The sequence below is a fragment of the Megascapheus bottae genome, chromosome 16 (genome assembly GCF_031878675.1).
Source record: "Megascapheus bottae isolate mThoBot1 chromosome 16, mThoBot2.hap1, whole genome shotgun sequence".
Lineage (NCBI taxonomy): Eukaryota > Metazoa > Chordata > Mammalia > Rodentia > Geomyidae > Megascapheus > Megascapheus bottae.
Genome location: NC_143524.1, coordinates 4,742,439 through 4,761,837, shown reverse-complemented (window position 1 = coordinate 4,761,837; position 19,399 = coordinate 4,742,439). Strand labels below are relative to the sequence as shown.

Sequence of the window (19,399 nt, the reverse complement as noted above, 5' to 3'; positions counted from 1 at the left end):
AACCCGGGTCTTCCTGCATGCTAGGCATGCGCTTTAACCACTAGGCCAAACTCCCGGCCTCCCTTACACCTTTTTTTGTAAACCAGTGTTTACCAAATGCTACTGCGTTGCCCACCATGCACTAATTTGTGAGCAGACAACAAAAATGGGAAGAAACAACAAAAATGTTGGAAATATTAAGGCAATACAGGCGGTAAAGAAAGTGAGTGTGGGCCGGGAGTTTGGCCTAGTGGTTAAAGTACTTGCCTAGCATGCACGAAGACCCAGGTTCGATTCCTCGGTACCACATACATAGAAAAAAGCCAGAAGTGGTGCTGAGGCTCAAGTGGTAGAGCTCTAGCCTTGAGAAAATCCAAGGACAGTGGTCAGGCCCTGAGCTCAAGCCCAGGACTGGCAAAAAAAAAAAAAAAGAAAGTGAGTGTGTGCAAGGACTAATAAAGCCCTTTAGAAGAGGAGGGTCCCAAAGGGCCTACTGGGGGGGGGAGGTGTCACCTAATCTGGGCTTTAAATGACACCATCATAAGCTCCAGACAATAACTTTGTCTTGATAATATGGTCGGTAGAATCTGCTAGACTTTTCATACTCAGGAGCACTGATCTCCATGTCCACAGAAGTGGCCTAAAGTCCAGGAACTCCCCCTGAAAGGCTGGAGGTGTGGCCCAAGTGGTAAAGGCACCTGCCAAGCAACTGCAAAGATTTGAGTTCAAGCCCTGATACCAATGCTTTCAAAAAATAAATAAAAACACGAAAGAAAGGTCGGGCGCAGTGGCTCACGCCTGTGATCCTAACTACTCTGGAGGCTGACATCTGAGGATCGAAGTTCAAAGCCAGCCGGGGCACAAAAGGACCTGAGACTCTCTTCTCCAATTAACCCCTAGGAAACGGGAAGTGGGGCTTGGCTCAAGGGTAGGGCAGTAGCCATGAGCTGAAGAGCCCAGGGACAGCGCCCGGGCCGAGTTCAAGCCCCATGACCCACAACAACAAAAAAAATCCACGAAAGAGGAAGAGAAGAAAAAAATGAACGAAAAGAAAGATTTTTCTTCGGGAGAAGGGGATAAAGACACACGACCTAGATCTACCAGACAGAGGCGGTGGCAGCACCCACTCAACCCGTCTTCGTGAGCACTGTTCGCATGTGTGCGGCCCCAAGCCCCCAAACAACAGCGAATGCTCTGGACCCTGAAGGGTCCGAGAGGTCCCGTGCCTCCGTTTCCCCCGCTGTCCTCGCCGTCTGCCACACTGGGTGAGCTGCTTCCAGAGCATTTCCACGCCAGAACCTCCGGGCATTTCTTTCGCAGAGCCGCGGAACCCCGCGTGCCGGGAGCAAGCCCACGCCCCAAGTTCGCGGCGGCCCCTCCCCCTCCCGGGTCCCGCCCCGCCCGCGGAGCCGGCCCGGTCTGCGCGCTCCTTTAAGGCGGCCAGCGGCCCGCTGGAGCGTGTTTCGCCCCCTCCGACACCGCCGAGGTAGAGGCTTCACCTTTAAGACTGCGCGAGTGCTTCTGGGAAAGCCGGCGGGATGGAGGCAGCGGGACCCGCACTCCGCGGCTGGTCGGGGTGAAGCGGGGCGGGAGCCCGAGCCGGAGCGGGAGCCGGGCCTGAGCAGCAGGCGCAGGTCGGCGCGGGCTGATTGGGTCGGAACGGGGGGGGGGGGTCGGGCCCCAAAGTGGGGAGGGGCCGCGGCGGGGCCAAGAGGAGGGGTCGTCGTGGGCGCGGCCTGTGCGCGGCCGGGGCCCCGGGGGCCGGGGGACGAGCCTGGCCTTTCCTGGGGAGGGGCTGCGGGCCCCGGCCTGTGGGAGGGGTCTCCGGGGCCCGCGGGGGGCGGCGCGGCCGGCCGGCGGGGAGGGGCCGGGCGCGGGGGGCTGGCGGCCGGGGCCCGCCTCCGGGGAGCCTCGCCGAGAGCGGGTGGTCCGGGCGGATTCCGGCTCCAGCCTCACCGGCCGCACCGCATTGCGTCTCCCGGGCCGAGGCGGGGCTGGCGCGCCGCCTGCAGGCCGAGGCTGGCACGGTGCGGGCTGCCGTCCGGGGAGCCCGGGCGCCCTGGGGACGGGACAGTCGGTGTTTACCCAAGCTGGGTGGACGGCGGTGTGGCCCTAGGCCCGGCGCCCGCCTGCCCTCCCCTCGCCTCCACAGGGGACAGGTACTACCATGGCCACGATGGTGCTTCCGAGGGAGGAGAAGCTGAGCCAAGATGAGATCGTGTTGGGCACCAAGGCCGTCATCCAGGGACTGGAGACTCTGCGCGGAGAGCATCGCGCCCTGCTGGCTCCCCTGGCTTCTCCTGAGGCCGGCGGTGGCGAGGCTGAGCCAGGCTCACAGGAGCGCTGCATCCTCCTGCGCCGCTCTCTGGAGGCCATCGAGCTGGGGCTGGGGGAGGCCCAGGTAGGTCATTCTGGAGCTGGGAGGTCACAGAGCAATCCTGCTGATGTAGAAACAGGACCTGGACTGGGACCCACCTGGGTCTTGGGAAGCCCATGCTAGAGCCAAAATAATTACGTTGAAGAAAAGGAGGCATTTTGGAGGTTTCCCAGTCCTGCCCCCAGGAGACTATGAGCACTGGTGCCCCCAAGAAGAGATCTCAGCCCCGCTGCCCCCCTCCCCCAACAGGAGACCAGGTAGCCTCGAACAGGAAGAAAATTCTTAAAGAAATACTTCCCCACAAACCTCTCACCCATTGATTCATTAAACTGTCTCACTTATCAAATGTCTGTTATGTGCCAAACAGTGTGTTAGTACTAAGGAAGCAGGATCCAACAAGATAAACAAGAGTGCTGCCTTCAACAGATGTGGTAATACACTTCTGTAATCTCAGCAGTCTGGACACAGAGGCAGGAAGACAAGAGTTGGATGCAGCCTGGGCTACACTGTAAAATGTCACCTTAAAGTCTAGGGGAGGAAGTGACGCTGTGGCTCAGGGGTAGGGCAGTAGCCTTGAGCTGAAGAGCTCAGGGACAACGTCCAGACCCTGAGTTCAAACCCCACCACTGCCCAAAAAAAGTCTAGGGGAAGGGGGGGCAGAGAAAGGCTACATATGTAAAGGTCCTGAGGTAAGAAAAACCTTGTAGGGGAAGTGAAAAGTGAATGTATAGAACTTCCTCTTCATGGCAAAGGAAAGAGGGACAGATGGCAGGAGTCAGTTCATGGGGTTTATTCCCAGGAAATCAGGAATCCTTTTCTGGAACGCTTGTAAGTAGGAAAGTGACATAGTCTAACTTGGATTTGAGATGCTACCTTTGTGAGATTTGGAGAATAAAGGTTAGTGAGTTAAGAATGGAAGTAGGCAGCAAGTGCCGGAATTCAACTGGGAGATGGCAGCTTGGACTAACCTGATGGCCATGAGTGCAGAGGAGACTAATACTAGATGTTTTGGAGGTAGGGCCAGCAGGACCTGGGGACAAAGTGAGGACAGAAAGGTGACAGGGAAACTCCCTGGCTTGTGTTTTATGCAAATTCAGGGATGAGTGGGCTGATTCTATTTGGTGACCCCAAAATTTATGGTGCTGGGACTATATGCAGATGAGATGTCCAGCAGACACCAGGGTAGAGAGGGAGTCGTGATAGTCTTGTCAGAGCCACTGCGTAGGCACATTCTCTCCTCCAAAGCTAGTAGTTTTGACAACACCTATCACCTAAGACATGTGCTAATCAACTAATCAGTTTAGGGTCCTAGATTGCTGGGCCTTATGCTAGGCCACCACCTTGCAGATTCCTCACAGATGGGGGACAGGACAGCACGGTGCATGCTGACAGTGAAGCCCAGTGTATAACCGGGGAAGAACAAAGGGCATGACTAGAACGAGGCAGAAGTGACCCTGCACCCTGGATTCCATGTGTGGAGGCCGAGCCAAGGCGCCAAGACAGGAAAAGAGTGAAAGCTGGAGAGGAAAAGCAGGGGTACAGAGCGGGTTGGGATTGAGGCTGAGTCCCTTATCCAGTCTTCCTGGAAGCTGCAGAAGGTAGAGAGAGTGCTGAAGGTTAGGATCTCTTTCTATAGCCTTTCGGCCATGTTATGGTTCTTTAGGCAATTAGCCCTAGGTGGGTAGCAGTGGCACAGTGTTTGTGGCTCCTCCAGGGGAGAGACATTCTGGGGGCTCAGAGGTCTCCCCATGCATGGCTGTCTGCTTAGTCAAACCTGATTTTGAGCTCTGGACTATGGTCTGCTTGGGGCATGGCAGGGAATCTCCCTTCAGGAAGGGAGAACTCCTCGGCCCAGCAGCCCCTCACAGGTAGGACCAGGCCTGATTCCTCATGGGTCCCTGGAGGCCCAGGCTGGGGTTTCAGGCTGAGAGGTGGCCAGGGCTCTGATGTTCACCCGGCTGGCTGCACAGGTAATCCTGGCACTATCCAGCCACCTGGGGGCCGTGGAGTCAGAGAAGCAGAAGCTGCGGGCTCAGGTGCGTCGCCTGGTGCAGGAAAACCAGTGGCTGCGCGAGGAGCTGGCGGGGACACAGCAGAAGCTGCAGCGCAGCGAGCAGGCAGTGGCCCAGCTGGAAGAGGAGAAGCAGCACCTGCTGTTCATGAGCCAGATTCGCAAGCTGGATGAGGATGCTTCCCCCAACGTGAGCCCACCCTAGCCAGGAGCCTGGAGTGGCTTCTCAACTCCCACCTGGCCCACTGGCCACCTATGCCACTTTTCTTGACACCCTGTCTTCCTTCCCAGGAGGAGAAGAGTGACGTCCCCAAAGACTCTCTGGATGACCTATTCCCCAACGAGGATGAACAGAGCCCAGGTGAGGATGGCAGTTGACTCTGGGTTTGGGAGAAAGGGGTTGTGTGAGTTCTTGGACTTCGGGACCTAGAGGTTGTGGATTTCTCATCACAATGTCACAGCACATTTGAGAGTAAAAGGCAGGTCTTTCCTGTCGCATCTCATACCCCTGATCTCTGGTCTAGAGTGCTGGCTGAGGGTCAGGGTTGACATTTGTAGTGCAGAGCTGAACCAGCAGTACTTGCCTAATTTGTGATGTTAAACGTCTATGGGAGGCCCCCCCCCCACTGATGGGGAAGCTGAGGCTTGGAGGTAAGGAACTTGCTTTTGTGACAGACAGTTTTAAGTATTAGAATCGTGATCTGACCCACTGTGGGGGGAAACTGAGGTGTATGCTGTAAACAGGGAAACAAGCAGCATGGTTAGTGACTTGCCCAGGGCAAGCTGGCATACGTGCCATTCCAGCCCAGTGGGAAGATGACCTAATCGCCTGCCCTCCACCCTGTAGCCCCCAGCCCTGGAGGAGGAGATGTGGCAGCCCAGCATGGGGGCTATGAGATCCCAGCACGGCTCCGCACTCTGCACAACCTGGTGATCCAGTACGCCTCCCAAGGCCGCTACGAAGTGGCTGTGCCCCTGTGCAAGCAGGCCCTGGAGGACCTGGAGAAGACGTCAGGCCATGACCATCCCGACGTGGCCACCATGTTGAACATCTTAGCCCTGGTCTATCGGTAAGCTCCTCTGCCCACGTTTGAAGACGCATCCTTCCTGACCCCCCTCAGGGGTCTGGGGCCAGGCCCTGGCTCCAAGAGCGGTTTAGCAGTAGAAAGAGAAGGGGGCTGGGCCGTAGATAAAACAGAACCCGGTCTAGTGGAGGAGAAAGCTTCTGATGTGAGTATCAGGGTGGCATGTGACCAGGCCAGGGTCCTGAGCAGTCAGCATGACATTTCTAGGCATCCAGGCTTGAGTAGAGGCATTGAAAAATTGTGATCAAACACAACAGGGCAGTGGTGTGGGCCAGGGCACTCACTGAAGTTGTGCACGGCTTGAGACTGTGGGCAGGATGTAGGACCTTGGCAAAGTAGAAACCTACTCAGTGTCCCTGGGGCTGCTGGGGGTTGGGCAGCTTGGTCACCCCCATGCCCACTCGTCAGCAGCGAAAGGAACTCCTGGGCCTTGGGCTGGAAGGTGTCTCTGCATGTCTACCCCTAGGGACCAGAATAAGTACAAGGAGGCTGCCCACCTGCTCAACGATGCTCTGGCCATCCGGGAGAAGACGCTGGGCAAGGACCACCCAGCTGTGAGGAAGGGTTTGGAGGATGGGAAGGGCACCCTCACCCGTAGTGGCACCCTATCAGGATGCCCTCCTTTTCCCCTCCTCCCTGCAGGTGGCTGCAACACTGAACAATCTGGCCGTTCTGTATGGCAAGCGGGGCAAATATAAAGAGGCAGAGCCACTGTGCAAGCGGGCACTGGAGATCCGGGAGAAGGTGGGAACAGATAAGGCTGTGGGTGGGGCAGGCAGGATACCAGGCCACTCTGAACCCAGCCACTGACTCTCCATCCCAGGTCCTGGGCAAGTTTCACCCAGATGTGGCCAAGCAGCTCAGCAACTTGGCTTTGCTGTGCCAGAACCAGGGCAAAGCGGAGGAGGTGGAATACTACTACCGGCGGGCACTGGAGATCTATGCCACACGCCTTGGGCCCGATGACCCCAACGTAGCCAAGACCAAGAACAACCTGGTACTCTGGGGTGGGGTAGGACAGAGGCTGGGCAGTGGGGAGGGAGAGAGGGGGACAAAGCTCAGCTCCCTGCTTTCTGCTCACACTCCTGGCCCTACCCTACCTCTCTAGGCTTCTTGCTACCTGAAACAGGGCAAGTACCAGGATGCAGAGACCCTGTACAAGGAGATCCTCACCCGTGCTCATGAGAAGGAGTTCGGCTCTGTCAATGGTGAGTCCATGACCACCACACCCCTCCAGCTTATCCAGCGTGGGCCGCTTACACATGGCACTACCTCAGCCAGGCAGGTCCCCGGGCCTGGAGTCCGGCTGGTGGCTCAACTTCACATGTAACTCGCTGCCCTGATTGGCACGCATCTTGGCAACCAACCCCAGGGGTCTCCTGGGAATCAGTGTTGTGGTCCTTGGTCATTTCCTCTTGATCTCTCAGAACCTGGTCTGTCATGCCTCCTCAGAGTTACGGGCTCCAGGCTTAAGGTGTGTAAGGCTCTGTATTTGTCAGTGGTCCTGCCCTACCCACAAGCCACTCCACATAGCCCTGTTATCTGCGTGTCCAGAGGAGGGTCAGTCAGTGATGTTTTGAGTCTGTTTCTTGTTCATTCAACAAAGCCCAACCCTGGTCCTTCCTGGTGGCACTGTCCCTTTCCCCAGACTCCAATCCTGTGGCCAGCCCATTCTGAAGAAGCAGGCTGGTGACACTCTCCTCTCTCCTCCCCCAGGGGACAATAAACCTATCTGGATGCATGCAGAGGAACGGGAGGAGAGCAAGGTAATTCCATGGGCAGGAGTCAGGGGAGGGTATGAGGCTGGGATATGGGGATGGGAGGGAGAACTTCTACCACCCCCAACTATTATTTCCCCCAGGATAAGCGCCGGGACAGCGGCCCTTACGGGGAATACGGTAGCTGGTACAAGGCCTGTAAGGTTGACAGGTAATGGCAACAGGCTGCATTCAGGTAGATTGGCTAGCAGGGAATTAGCTGGGGAAGCTCAGGCTCCATACTCTTATCATCTCAGCCTCTGAATCTCTTCTCTGCCAACTCATTGTTCAAGGCCCAGATCACAGGCCACCTGCCTCAAGAGGGCTTTCTGCACTGGGGACAGGATTGTGCTCTCCTGGGTCTCCCAGTTTTTGATCCTGGTGACAGCATCCCTTGAGGGCCCATGAGGGTCCTACAGGGGAGACAGTGGGTCTAGCATATGGTGGGGTATATACAAGAAGGGGCAGGATTCTAGTTGGCTTGGTGGTCCCTTGGAGCCCGGTGTAGGTTGGGTGTCAGACAGCCCCTGGTGCCTGAGGAAACAGAATTTGAGACCATCCTGACTGCTATCCACAGCCCCACAGTCAATACCACCCTGCGCAGCTTGGGGGCGCTGTACCGACGCCAGGGTAAGCTGGAGGCGGCACATACGCTGGAGGACTGTGCTAGCCGAAGCCGCAAGCAGGTGAGGCTTTGTACCTGAGAGGCCCTGTGTGTGTTTCAGTCAGGACCTGATGTGCTCTGCCCTCTCCCCAGGGCCTGGACCCTGCCAGCCAGACGAAGGTGGTGGAACTGTTGAAGGACAGTGGTAGTGGGCGAGGAGACCGCCGGAGCAGCCGAGATGTGGCTGGAGGCTCTGGGCCTCGGTCTGAGTCTGATGTGGAGGAGGCGGGGCCTGCAGCCGAGTGGAGCGGGGTGAGTGTGGGGGCTGGGATGGCGCAGCTAGTGTATCCAGTGTGGCCTAGTGACAACCCTGTCACCACAGGATGGCAGCGGCTCGTTACGGCGCAGTGGCTCCTTTGGAAAGCTCCGGGATGCCCTAAGGCGCAGCAGTGAGATGCTGGTGAAGAAGCTACAGGGAGGTGGTCCTCAGGAGCCCCCTAACCCTAGGTGAGCCCCAGACCCAGCGACCCCAGGCAATCTGACCCAAGTCTAACCTGCTCGCCCCAGGTGACCTCCCCACCTCTGGCACCACTACCACCAAGTCTGTTCCCTTTATCTGCTGGCCCTCCCCCTCCCAACCTTCTTCCACTCCCACCCCGTCCCACCACGGGCAAAGCTCAGGAGTTCTTTTCCCTTAGGATGAAACGGGCCAGTTCCCTCAACTTCCTCAACAAGAGTGTGGAAGAGCCAGTCCAGGTAGGGGTTTGGGGTACATGGCACTGGGTAACCCAGGCCCAGGCCCTGCCCCAGAGCCCTGGGACACAGGTCTGCATGTGTTCCTGCCCAGCTTCTGGTGTGTGTTGTCATCCAGCAAAGAGTCTGTCCCTGTCTCAATCTGCTTTGGGCTGGACAGCAGGGAGAAGGAAGTGGGGTACACAACCCCTGCCCTGGGGTGCAATTCCAGCTGTCAGTGCCAGTGGAGGTGGCTGGAGGCAGGCACGGGCAGTAGCCTTGGGCCATTACTGCCTCTGCCCAGTCCCTGGGATTCATATTTGGCTTCCACGAGGGCCTGGCTGGATTGGCCTAGGGTCCCCCAAGCACAGGGGTAGCAGCGTGGAGCTGAACTCCTTGCCCCTCTGCCCGCAGCCTGGAGGCACAGGTCTCTCTGACAGCCGCACCCTCAGCTCCAGCTCCATGGACCTCTCCCGACGAAGCTCCCTTGTGGGCTAATCCTGAAGGGGCAGCCAGAGACTACCCAGCCCCCCACCCCACCCCCAGCCCTGCGCATGGGCCTGCTGCTTGACCCACCGTCTCTCCCAAGGACCCATTTTTTCTGTTCAATCTCAGGGTAACCTCCTCCCTTATCATCTCAGCCTGGGCCCTGGAGGCCGAGCCTGCCCGCTCCAGCGCTACCCTTTATTTATTCCTTTCAGCAGGGCCCCCTTTCCTGATTGGGGGGTCAGCGGTAGTGGCTGACCGGAGTCTCCCAATATAGAGACTCCCCCTTCATGGCCTGCTTACCCCAGACCCCAGAGTCAAAAACACTAAGCATCTGTCCCCTCTCAGCGCTCCTGCCTCCGTCCCCGGCCGTTGCTTCTGTATATAAAGAAATAAGTTATTGGCCGTGTCCCTTCCTTCAATCCACGGTACTCTCCGGGCCTCCATTAGCCCCGTCCATCCTTCCCCAGTGGTGCCACCCAGGCCTTAATCACTCCCATTCCGCGCGGTGGTATCGCCCAGGCTCAATATTCTCAGAGCAGCGCCTCCCCAAAGGGTGCCCCTGGCCTCTGAGGGATGTGCCCACCCCGCCTGGCCCCTGTACCCGAGGACAGAGGCCCTGCGCTGCACCCCGGCCTTAGGCACTGCCCCTCCTGCCCAGGCCCCGCCCGGCCCCACCCAGGGCACCGCGTCGAGCCATCCCACGCCTCGGGCCGCAGCTTCTCGCCAGGGCCCGCGATGGCCCCCAGTGGCAAGGGGGGCTGCCCCAGAGGTGGGCTGGGGTGGTCGCTCTCTATTTTCAGATGTTGCTGTAGAAATAAAGACGGTTTGAATCTGAGCCAGGCGTGTCTTGAAGCGGAGGCCCGCGGCCCCAGCGTCTCCAGTTGGGGTGGGGTCACTTTGGGATTCAGGAGTCCGCCTTTGATGGGCTCGGCTCCGTAATACAGATGAGTTTAGTGGTGACATCCGGGGGCTGCGGGTGACTTAAAAGGGCCCAGCACACCAACAACCACCCGCGTGCATACGTGAACTTGTCACTGGTCCTGCCAATGCAGTCGACGGGGCAGGACGTGGAACGTGCCTGAGCCCAGCGCCGACTTGAGCTCGCACCCGCCAGATGGGTAGAAGGGAGGGTGGGGACCGCAGGGATGGTCCCCGCTGCCTGAGCCCAAAGACTGGACTACAAGCCCCAGAAGGCAGTGCGCCGCCAGCGACGGGCGCGTGGCTGCACGAGTTCCCCGAGCTGCGCCTGCGCAGGGGGAAGTTAGTCGGACATCCGAGGGAGACTACAAGTTCCGGAAGGCAGCGCGGCACGACCCGAGTCGAGAGTGTTTACGCCTGCGCGATGCGGGCGGGGCATCTAAGGCGGAGCGGCCACCATCTTGGAACGGGAGGCGGAGCAGAGCCGACAGGGAGCCACCGAGCGGGCCGCCGCCGCCGCCATGAACCCCGAATAGTGAGTGAGCCCCGCCCGCGCCGTCCGGCGCAGCCTCGATCCCAAGTGCGGGGCCGCACGCTTACTGTGGTTGTCTGGTCTGGGTCAGAACTGCGCGGCGCCCCCCACATCCGGGTCTCTCTTCCGCTGACTCCCCCCTCACATCCGGGTTCTGCTCCTCCTCCTGGGGGGTCCCCAGGACCCCAGCTTGACACCCCTAGTCCTGGTGCCCGGGGTGTAGAGGCGCAGGCCTGCAGGGCGGCACTCGAAGCGCGAGGCCCTCGGGTCGGGCGCCGCGCCGGCCTCCCGGGCCTCAGTTTCCCCAGCTGCTGCTTGACCACGAACCCGGCGATTTCGAGCCCGCAGACCGTTTCTGGCTTCGAGTTGAGACTGAGGCACTTTCGGTCGGGTCGTGAACTTCTCTGCCCCTGTTTTTCTCCTGGACACAGCTCTCGGGAGGCCCCGGGAGCCCCTGGTTCGCGTGCCCCGCGGGCTCCCCTGTCCTCCTCACTCCGGCCTCCAGCGCCACCTGCTCTCCCTTTCCCCTGCTGTCACACTGCCAGAGAATTTTAGGTGAATGTAGAATTGCGTCCCCCGCGCAGGGGGATTCTCTAGTCCTCCACGCCGCGCTTCTTGGTCACTCGCTGCGGGTAGGTGGCCACAGCTCGCGCCCTGCATTTCTCGTGTTCCCCAAGTATCAGTTGCCTTCTTCCTCTTCTGCCACTTCCTTTTTTCTTCTCCAGCTCCAGACTTCAGATTTCCTTGGAGAAGAGTGAAGCTCAGCAGGACGGGGAGGGGAAATAGAGAAAGGAAGCAGTAGACTGTTAAGAGTTTTCAGGCGGGTAACACGGCAGGTCACTTCCCCTCTCTAACTCCTGGTTTTCTTATGAGTTAGAAATGATATTGCCTTCATTGAAATGTGGTAAGGGTTTAATGAGAGGATGCATTTGAAGTATTTTAGCACAGAGCCATCCATATACAGCTCAGTATTAAATACTGTTCCTGCCACTCATGGATTACCCCTAGTTGGTGATTTCATAACACGTTCTCCAGGTAGATTTTTCATTAGATAGTTTCGGGCTGGGCCTGGAAACCTTTTCTGGGCCTTCACCTATTCACAAGGCAGAGTGTGGCTTCCCCATATCGCACCTCCTGCTCAGAGCCGTGGAGTCTATCAGGAATCGGGGGGGTGGATATCCAGTTCTGTTGTCTCTCTGATTGTGACTCTGAGCAAGTCAGGTCCTCTCTGTGCCTCAGATTCCTTCTCTATAGAGTGGGAATGCACAATCAGCAGGCTAAAGACCTTGTGGGCTAGCTTGTTGGAAGTTCTCTTTCCAGAACTGGTAGAAGGATCTGGTGAGCACCAAACCAAAGCGTGACTCACAGTGCTGGGGGATTCTTAGTGGTCACCCCAAGATGATGAGGTGGACTCCCTGCTTCCTTTGTACTTCTCATCCTCTCTCTCCAGTGACTACCTGTTTAAGCTGCTTTTGATCGGTGATTCGGGCGTAGGCAAGTCATGCCTGCTCCTTCGGTTTGCTGTGAGTAAAAAGCCCCTTATACCATCCATGTGGGATCCTGGCTTGCTGCTGAGAGGGAAAAAGGGGCAACCCAGGGCACAGTATTTGCAAGACCTGGGAACCAAGAGTGAGGTCAGGGACCAGAAGTTTGGCCTAGTGGTAGAGTGCTTGCCTAGCATGCATGATTCTTCAGTACCACATAGAAAAAGCTGGAAGTGGTGCTGTAGCTCAAATGGTAGAGCGCTACCCTTGAGAAAGCCTAAAGACAGTGCTCAGGCCCTGAGTTCAAGCCCCAGGACTGGCAAACACCCCCCCCCCAAAAAAGAGAATGAGATTAGGACCTGTCAGAACAAGGGCACAGGACTGGCAAGTTGGGGTGCTCAGAACTGGGGCTTGGCAGATAGGAGCCCATCTGGGGCAGGAGGCTGGGGGGAAGATTTCTAAATGGGCTCAAGGCCCATTCACTCAGGCCACTTCATTGGCACCAAACTTTCAGGATGATACATACACGGAGAGCTACATCAGCACCATCGGGGTGGACTTTAAGATCCGGACCATCGAGCTGGACGGCAAAACCATCAAGCTTCAGATTGTGAGTGTGGATTTTCTCCAGATGTTGAGACAGAAGCGTGTGCCTGAGGATGAGGTGCCACGAGGCTGACCTGCCCCTCTTCCTGTTGTCTTATAGTGGGACACGGCTGGTCAGGAACGGTTCCGGACCATCACTTCCAGCTACTACCGGGGGGCTCATGGCATCATTGTGGTGTATGATGTCACTGACCAGGTACTCCTGAACTTCCCCTCTCTGTCTTTGCTTCTTCAACCTTGAGCGTTTGTTGTTGTTGTTTGTATACCAGTTCTGGGACTTGGACTCCAGGCCTTGTGCTCTCACTCAGCACTTTTCAATCGGGGCTTGTATTCTACCACCTGAGCCACTGAATGATTTGTCTGCCCAGGCTGGCTTCAAACCTCAAACCTCCATTTTCAGATCTCAACCTCCTAACTGGCTACCATTATAGGTTTGAGGCCCCTGCATATGGATAACCTTACAGGATTTTGTTTGTTTGTGCAGATGCTAGAGCTTGGACTCAGAAACTGGGCTCTGTCCTGTAGCTTTTTTGCTCAAAGCTAGTATAGTACTTAAACACTTAAGTCACAACTTATAGTTTTGGTGGTGACTTTTTTTTTTTTTTTTTTTTTGGTGGTTAATTGAAGAGAACCCAGTTTCCAGGCCCTGAGTTCAAGCCCCAGGACTAGCACTAAATAAATAAATAAGTCTCACAGACTTCCTGTCCTGGCTGGCTTTGAATTGTGATCCTCAGATCTCAGACTCCTGAGTAGCAAGAAGTTACAGGTATGAGCCACTGACACCCAACTAAGCTTAGGTTTTGCTGCTTGCTTCCTTTTTTTTTTTTTTTTGTGGGTCATGGGGCTTGAACTCTGGGCCTTGGAGCTGCCCCTGAGCTCTTCAGCTCAAGGCTACTACCCTACCCCTGAGCCAGAGTCCCACTTCCCATTTTCTAGTGATTAACTAGAGATAAGAATCTCAGGTTCTTTAGTGCACAGGCTGGCTTTGAACCGTGATCCTCAAATCTCAGCCTCCTGAGTAGCTAGGACGATAGGCATGAGCCACTTTCCCCCACTATTGCTGCTTGCTTCCTTTTGTGCTTTTCATCTTTTCCCTGCTTCCTGGAAAGGTGACTGTACTCTTAACTCATTCCACAAGGAAAGGAGCCGCAGAAATGGAGCTTCCTGAGGACTGGCAGAACCAATCCTTATACCTCCTCTGCTGCATCTTATTCTGGATCTGTACCTTTTAGGCACTGTGTGTTGTTGGGCTGTAGTTAGAGGTTGGCTTCTGTGCTCAGCCTGTGGCTTCCTGTGTGAAGACATTGAGGGGAGCAACTAGAAGGCCTTAGCCAAGAAAGTAACGGGGCCCTGAGCACTGGGCCCAGTATAAGCAGTGGTCCAGTGCCCTCTGTTTTCCATGGTGCCTTCAATCACATGTCACTGGCAATGTGGCATCCAAAACCATCTTTCCATATCTTATAGTGTACGGACTGTCACATCCTTCAAAATGCCTTTTTTCTTTTGGTGGTAGTGGTACTGGGATTTGAACTCATGGCCTCTACTTACTGCTGAGCCACTCTTGCTAGGCCCTCGCACACACACCCTTTTTGTATATTCATGCCAGCTCTAGAGCTTAAACTCAGAACCTGGGCACTGCCCCTGAGCTTTTTTGCTCAAGGCGAATGCTCTACCACTCGAGCCACAGCTCCACTTCAGGCTTTTTGGTGGTTACTTTGAGATTAGAGTCTCACAAATGTTCCTACCTGGGCTGGCTTTGAACTGACATCCTCAGATCACAGCTTCCTGAGTAGCTAGGATGATAGGCATGGACTTTCTTGCCTGGCCTGGCATTAAACAGCCAACCTTAGATCTCAGCCTCCTGAATAGCTAGGATTACAGGCGTGAACCACAAGCTTCCAGTTAGATATTCAGTCTTTTCATGTATTTGTTTATTTAGTCCAGTCTGGAGTTTGAACTCGGGGCCTGGTACTGTTCTTGAGCTTTCTCAAGGCTAGCGCCCTACCACTTGAGCCACAGTACCACCTCTGGGTTTTTCTGTGTATGTGGTACCATGGAATTGAACCCAGGGCTTTGTGCGTGGTAGACCAGCACTCTGCCATTAGGCCACACTCTCAGCCCTGGATCTTCACAGTCTTAACCCAGTGAGCCAAATGGCCATAGCCGTGCTTCTTGGAGAGAGGTTATATAACTTGCCCTGGTCTCTCCATCAGTAATGGCCAGAGTTGGAACCCATGTTCCTGGCTTTCATCAACTCCTTCTCTGCCCTTGGGCACCCCTCCTGAGCTTCAGACCATCTGCAGAACTCAGCTGTCCCCAGCCCTGGTCTCACATCCCTCCCATTGTCTCCCAGGATCCTTATCTCTGTATGTCATCCCTGTGGGCCTGACAGAAACTTTCCTCCCCCATCAGCCTCAAGGCCCCTTTATTCTGTCCCATCATCTCAAAACTGTCCCCTCATAATAGCAGTGATGAGGATAATAGTAGCTCTTGCTAATTAAGCACTTGTTTTGAGACAGGCCTGCATTCATTCTCTTGCACAAACAACAGCCCTGCCAGAGGTGCTGTTTTATATAACAGAGAAAACTAAAACGCAGAGAGGTCAGGTGACATGCCTAAGGTCACACAGTAATTGACGGATCCTGGGCTTTACCCAGCATAGCCTGACTCCAAGCCTATTTGCTTCCCACCACACTCTCTAGCATCTGTCTAGATGATTCCAACCATCTCCCACTTGGTCTCCATCTTCTTGCTGGTCTGCTTTCACTCTGTGCCCAGTCTTTGCAGATCATACATTTTTCTGCTGTTCGTCGAGAGAGAACCCCTGGTTATCCCAGTCTTAGCCATGCTGAGACCCTTTGAGTGTTGGCCTTCCTCCTTCTCCCCACTCCCCAAATACACTCTGCCCCCTTACTCTGCCAGCTGTCTGCTCCTCTGGTATCAGTCCTGGCACTCACTGGTTTCTCACTGTCTTCCTGTAGTATATGTTTTGCTCTGTTCCTCCACTGTTCCCTGAATGCCTTGGGGCCGGCCGGAGTTGAAGTCCCCAGCTTGGGGCATGGCAGGAAGTATACGTTAGAGACCAGTGTGCCTCTGCGAAGGAAAAGCAGCTGGGGCTTGAGTGCTGTCCTTTGTCTGGGATGTCAAGCTGTGGGCAGCATCTGTGCCCCATTGATGAGACCGTTGGTGCCAGAAGTAGGATGAATGTTCAGCTCTGTGCCCAGGACATCATTTCCTTACCGTCCCCCTCTGAGGACCCTCTTGCTCCCATGGCGCTTAAAGGGACAGTGTGTGTGTGTGTTTGGGGGGGGGTTGCTCAGGCTAGCCTGTGTGAAGCCTTGGGTTCAGTCCTAGCATTGGAAAAAACCCAAAACCTCAAAACCCTTAAAGGGACTTTAAGGCCACTATGGGGCTTGGTGATTCTCAGGGACCTGTGTGTTCCTGTCTGCCTTTCCCTCCCTCTTTTTGTCTGCCCTTCTGGTGTCCTGTATATATTAGGCCCCTGAGTTAGGCTCCAGGACAGACATAGGCAGGAAACAACTGGATGCCCTGCAAGCCTGGGGCTGCTGGCCAGCAGCTAGGCTGTGTGGGGTTTTTTTGTTAGTTTTTTGGGGCGCCAGTCCTATGGCCTGAACACAGAGCCTGGGCTCTGTCCCAGAGTTTTTGTGCTAAAGGCTAGTGCTTACCACCTGAGCCGTAGATCCAAACCCTGGCTGTTTTTGTGGTTAATTGGAGATAAGATTCTTGTGGACTTTCCTGCCCAGGCTGGCTTAGAACCACGACCCTTAGATCTAAGCTTCCTAAGTAACTGGGATTACAGGCGTGAGCCATCAGTGCCTGGCTTGATCTTTTGTTTGGGTTTTCATTTAGTTTTGTGCCAGTACAAATCTTGATCCTGAACTCAGGGCCTGGGTTCTGAGTTCTGTTGCTTAGCTTGTGTGTGTGTGTGTGTGTGTGTGTGTGTGTGAGAGAGAGAGAGAGAGAGAGACAGACAGACAGACAGACAGACAGACAGACAGACAGACAGAGAGGCAGAGACAGACAGAGAAATGGAGAGGGAAAGGGAGGGAGAGAATATTGTGGGGCTTTAACTTGGGGCCTGGGCACTGTCCCTGGCTCCTTTGTTCAAGGCTAGCACTTTACCACTTGAGCTGTAGATCACCTCCAGTTTTCTGGTAGTTCATTGGAGATAAAAGTCTCACAGACCTTCCTGCCTGAGCAGGCTTTGAACCGCGATCCTTAGATTGCAGCCTCCTGAGTAGCTAAGATCACAGGCCTGAGCCACAGCACCTCGCTCCCTTAGCTTTTGTGCTCAAAGCTGGTGCTCTACCACTTGAGCTACAGCTCTGCTTTCAGCTTTGTGATGGCTAACTATATAAAAGTCTGATGGACTTTCCTGCCTGGGCTGGCTTTGAACCATGCTTCTTAGGTCTCAGCCTCCTGAGTAGCTAGAATTTCATGTGTGAACCACGGTACCCAGTTTTGGGGGCTGGGTTTCTTTGACCCCACAAGGAGAAAAGCTTAAACCTAGAAGCAAGAGTGTTCCTCTGGGTGTCTGAGCTCAGTGCCCCTCCCTCAGAGGGTGCTTTGAGGCCTTGGGGGAGGGGGCCCTGCAGTAACTGTGGACCCTGGGCCTCCAGGAATCCTACGCCAATGTGAAGCAGTGGCTGCAGGAGATAGACCGCTATGCCAGCGAGAACGTCAATAAGCTCTTGGTGGGCAACAAGAGCGACCTCACCACCAAGAAAGTTGTGGATAACACCACAGCCAAGGTGAGCAGGCTGGCCCAGGCCAAGGGGCGGCACGGGTGCTGCTGTCCCCCATCTTCCTCTCCCTTCTTCCCTCTTTCTCTAGGAGTTTGCAGACTCTCTGGGCATCCCCTTCCTGGAGACAAGTGCCAAGAATGCCACCAACGTGGAGCAGGCGTTCATGACCATGGCTGCCGAGATCAAAAAGCGGATGGGGCCGGGGGCAGCTTCCGGGGGCGAACGGCCCAACCTCAAGATCGACAGCACCCCTGTGAAACCAGCGAGCGGTGGCTGTTGCTAGGAGGGGCCCTGGGATGGGACAGGAGGGAATGCCTTCTCCGGATGATGCCCTGGAGGGGCAGGAGATGCCTCTCCCTCTCCTGGGGCATTTGAGTCTGTGGCTTTGGGGTGTCCTGGGCTCCCCATCTCCCTTTGGCCCATTTGCCTGCTGCCCTGAGCCCTGGTTCTGTCAGGGCCCCCAAGGGAGAGCACACAGGACCTGTGGCTGGGGGGGCACGGGGCTGATCTGCTGCTGCCTCTAGGTACCTTGAGAAGACGCCCCTCCACTCACCTTCCTTTGGAATGAGGGCTCCACTGTCTGTCTCCCCACCTCCATGTATGCTGCACTGGGTTTCTCTCCCTCCTCCTCTTTTCTCCCTTTCCCAGGAGCTGAGGGCCTGCCTGGCCTCTGCTGCCCCTGGCTGCATTCAGTGGCCAGGGTGTCCAGATCCAGGGCCCTGGCCAGACCTCAGGATGGGCATGGAGGCTGAGGGGCCCCAGCAGCCCAGCCATTCCCCTGCCTCCCTCCCCCTCCCACACTCACAGCCTGAGCCGTCCAGCTGCAGTGGGGTCTGAGCACAGCTAGGGTAGGTGGGCGGGCAGCCTCGCTGGGCCTGTGCCTCCATCACAGAGGGAGCCTGCTCCTGCCTCCCCCTGCCCTGCCAGAGCCAGGCCCATCATGCAATGCCTGCCCACTGTGCCCCTTTGTCCCCAAGGCAGGCGGAGGCGGAAGGCCCACCGTGCCAGAGGCCTGGCACCAGCCTTAACCCTCACTTTGCCAGCATCTCCGTTCCTTGAGGCAGCACATCTGGCTTATTCCTTCATCCCGAGAGCCTCAGGCCAGAGCCTCATCCTGCCGCGACTTCTCTGGGGAGTGTGGCAGCATTCCAGGGCTGGGGATGTGTTGCTGTCTCTTCCCACCCAGGATCCCGGCCTCTGCCCTCCAGCACAGCTTCTTGCAGAAAACCAACCATTGGTCTCTACCTGAGAAGCCATGTCCCTCTCAGTGCTGTCTCTTCTTGCCTGTCCCACCCACTCCTGCCCTGTCCTCTCCAGTGTATTTAAATCCCTGGGCTGCCTCTTAGGGGCCCCTCTCCCCTCTGGTGTCATGTCAGGCATTGTGCAAGGAAAAGCCACTTGGGGAAAGACGGGAAGGATTAAAAATAATAAATTTCCACTGGCCCTTGGAAGAGCCAAGGGTTTTTGCAAGGAAGCATGGTTGCAGAGTGTGGTTTGTGGGCCCTGTCTGTCTTGGGGTGGAGGAGGAGCCGGACTCGAGGCACGGGGGTCCTGGCTGAGGCTCTGTGTCCTGGAGTTGCAGGTGAAAGCCCTTGACCCACATACCGGGGCCAGGAGAGCCGCCGAGGCCCGAGCTGCCGTGGGCGTCCCCGAGGGCCCAGCACGGATCTGTCGGATCTGTCAGAGGGAGGCGGGCACGCGGCCATCAGCGAGAACCTGCTGAGCCGCTGCCAGCGCCCCGGGGCCCGGAGCGGGCCGTGCGCTCGGGAGGAGCCTCCGGATGGCCCCCCCGCTGGCGCCCCTCTAGCCCCCTCCCGGCTCCCGGGGGCTCCAGCCAGGTGCCCCTGCCCTCTGACCGCGCCGGCGCCGACCCTCGCGCCCACGGCCGCCCCGGCCGCCGCCAAGTGGGCGCGGGGTGAGGGCTCGGGAGTGCGGGCCCCGCCGGACCGAGGGTGACGGGGAGGGGTGCGTCCGGGCCCACGTGTCCCGAGACTGGGCTGGGCCGAGCCGACCCGGGGGGCGGCGGGGGGGCGGCGGGGCGCGCGGAGCCCCAGCCCCG

The 19,399-nt window shown here is 56.8% G+C and overlaps 2 protein-coding genes across 2 annotated transcripts; both read left to right on the top strand.

The window, feature by feature from the left end:
• Window positions 1-1,453: 1,453 nt before the first annotated feature.
• Window positions 1,454-9,869, top strand: Klc2 (kinesin light chain 2). Its single transcript, XM_090347316.1, has 16 exons — window positions 1,454-1,613; window positions 2,096-2,380; window positions 4,327-4,557; window positions 4,659-4,728; window positions 5,215-5,437; window positions 5,919-6,006; window positions 6,095-6,196; window positions 6,276-6,449; window positions 6,561-6,660; window positions 7,169-7,218; window positions 7,314-7,381; window positions 7,787-7,895; window positions 7,967-8,125; window positions 8,196-8,320; window positions 8,512-8,569; window positions 8,960-9,869. The coding sequence occupies exons 2-16, from the start codon at window positions 2,147-2,149 to the stop codon at window positions 9,041-9,043; spliced, it is 1,875 nt and encodes a 624-aa protein (XP_090203442.1). The 5' UTR covers window positions 1,454-1,613; window positions 2,096-2,146; the 3' UTR covers window positions 9,044-9,869.
• Window positions 9,870-10,370: 501 nt separating this feature from the next.
• Window positions 10,371-18,814, top strand: Rab1b (RAB1B, member RAS oncogene family). Its single transcript, XM_090347315.1, has 6 exons — window positions 10,371-10,487; window positions 11,935-12,007; window positions 12,483-12,578; window positions 12,675-12,770; window positions 17,215-17,346; window positions 17,429-18,814. The coding sequence occupies exons 1-6, from the start codon at window positions 10,474-10,476 to the stop codon at window positions 17,621-17,623; spliced, it is 606 nt and encodes a 201-aa protein (XP_090203441.1). The 5' UTR covers window positions 10,371-10,473; the 3' UTR covers window positions 17,624-18,814.
• Window positions 18,815-19,399: the final 585 nt, after the last annotated feature.

Excerpts from the sequence above, each read along its gene's own strand:
- Klc2 (XM_090347316.1), top strand. The coding sequence starts at position 2,147 with ATGGCCACGATGGTGCTTCCGAGGGAGGAGAAGCTGAGCCAAGATGAG. Across the intron at positions 4,558-4,658 it reads ATGAGGATGCTTCCCCCAAC|GAGGAGAAGAGTGACGTCCC; the intron begins GTGAGCCCACCC and ends CTTCCTTCCCAG. Across the intron at positions 8,321-8,511 it reads CAGGAGCCCCCTAACCCTAG|GATGAAACGGGCCAGTTCCC; the intron begins GTGAGCCCCAGA and ends CTTTTCCCTTAG.
- Rab1b (XM_090347315.1), top strand. Across the intron at positions 12,771-17,214 it reads TGTATGATGTCACTGACCAG|GAATCCTACGCCAATGTGAA; the intron begins GTACTCCTGAAC and ends CTGGGCCTCCAG. Across the intron at positions 17,347-17,428 it reads TGGATAACACCACAGCCAAG|GAGTTTGCAGACTCTCTGGG; the intron begins GTGAGCAGGCTG and ends CTCTTTCTCTAG.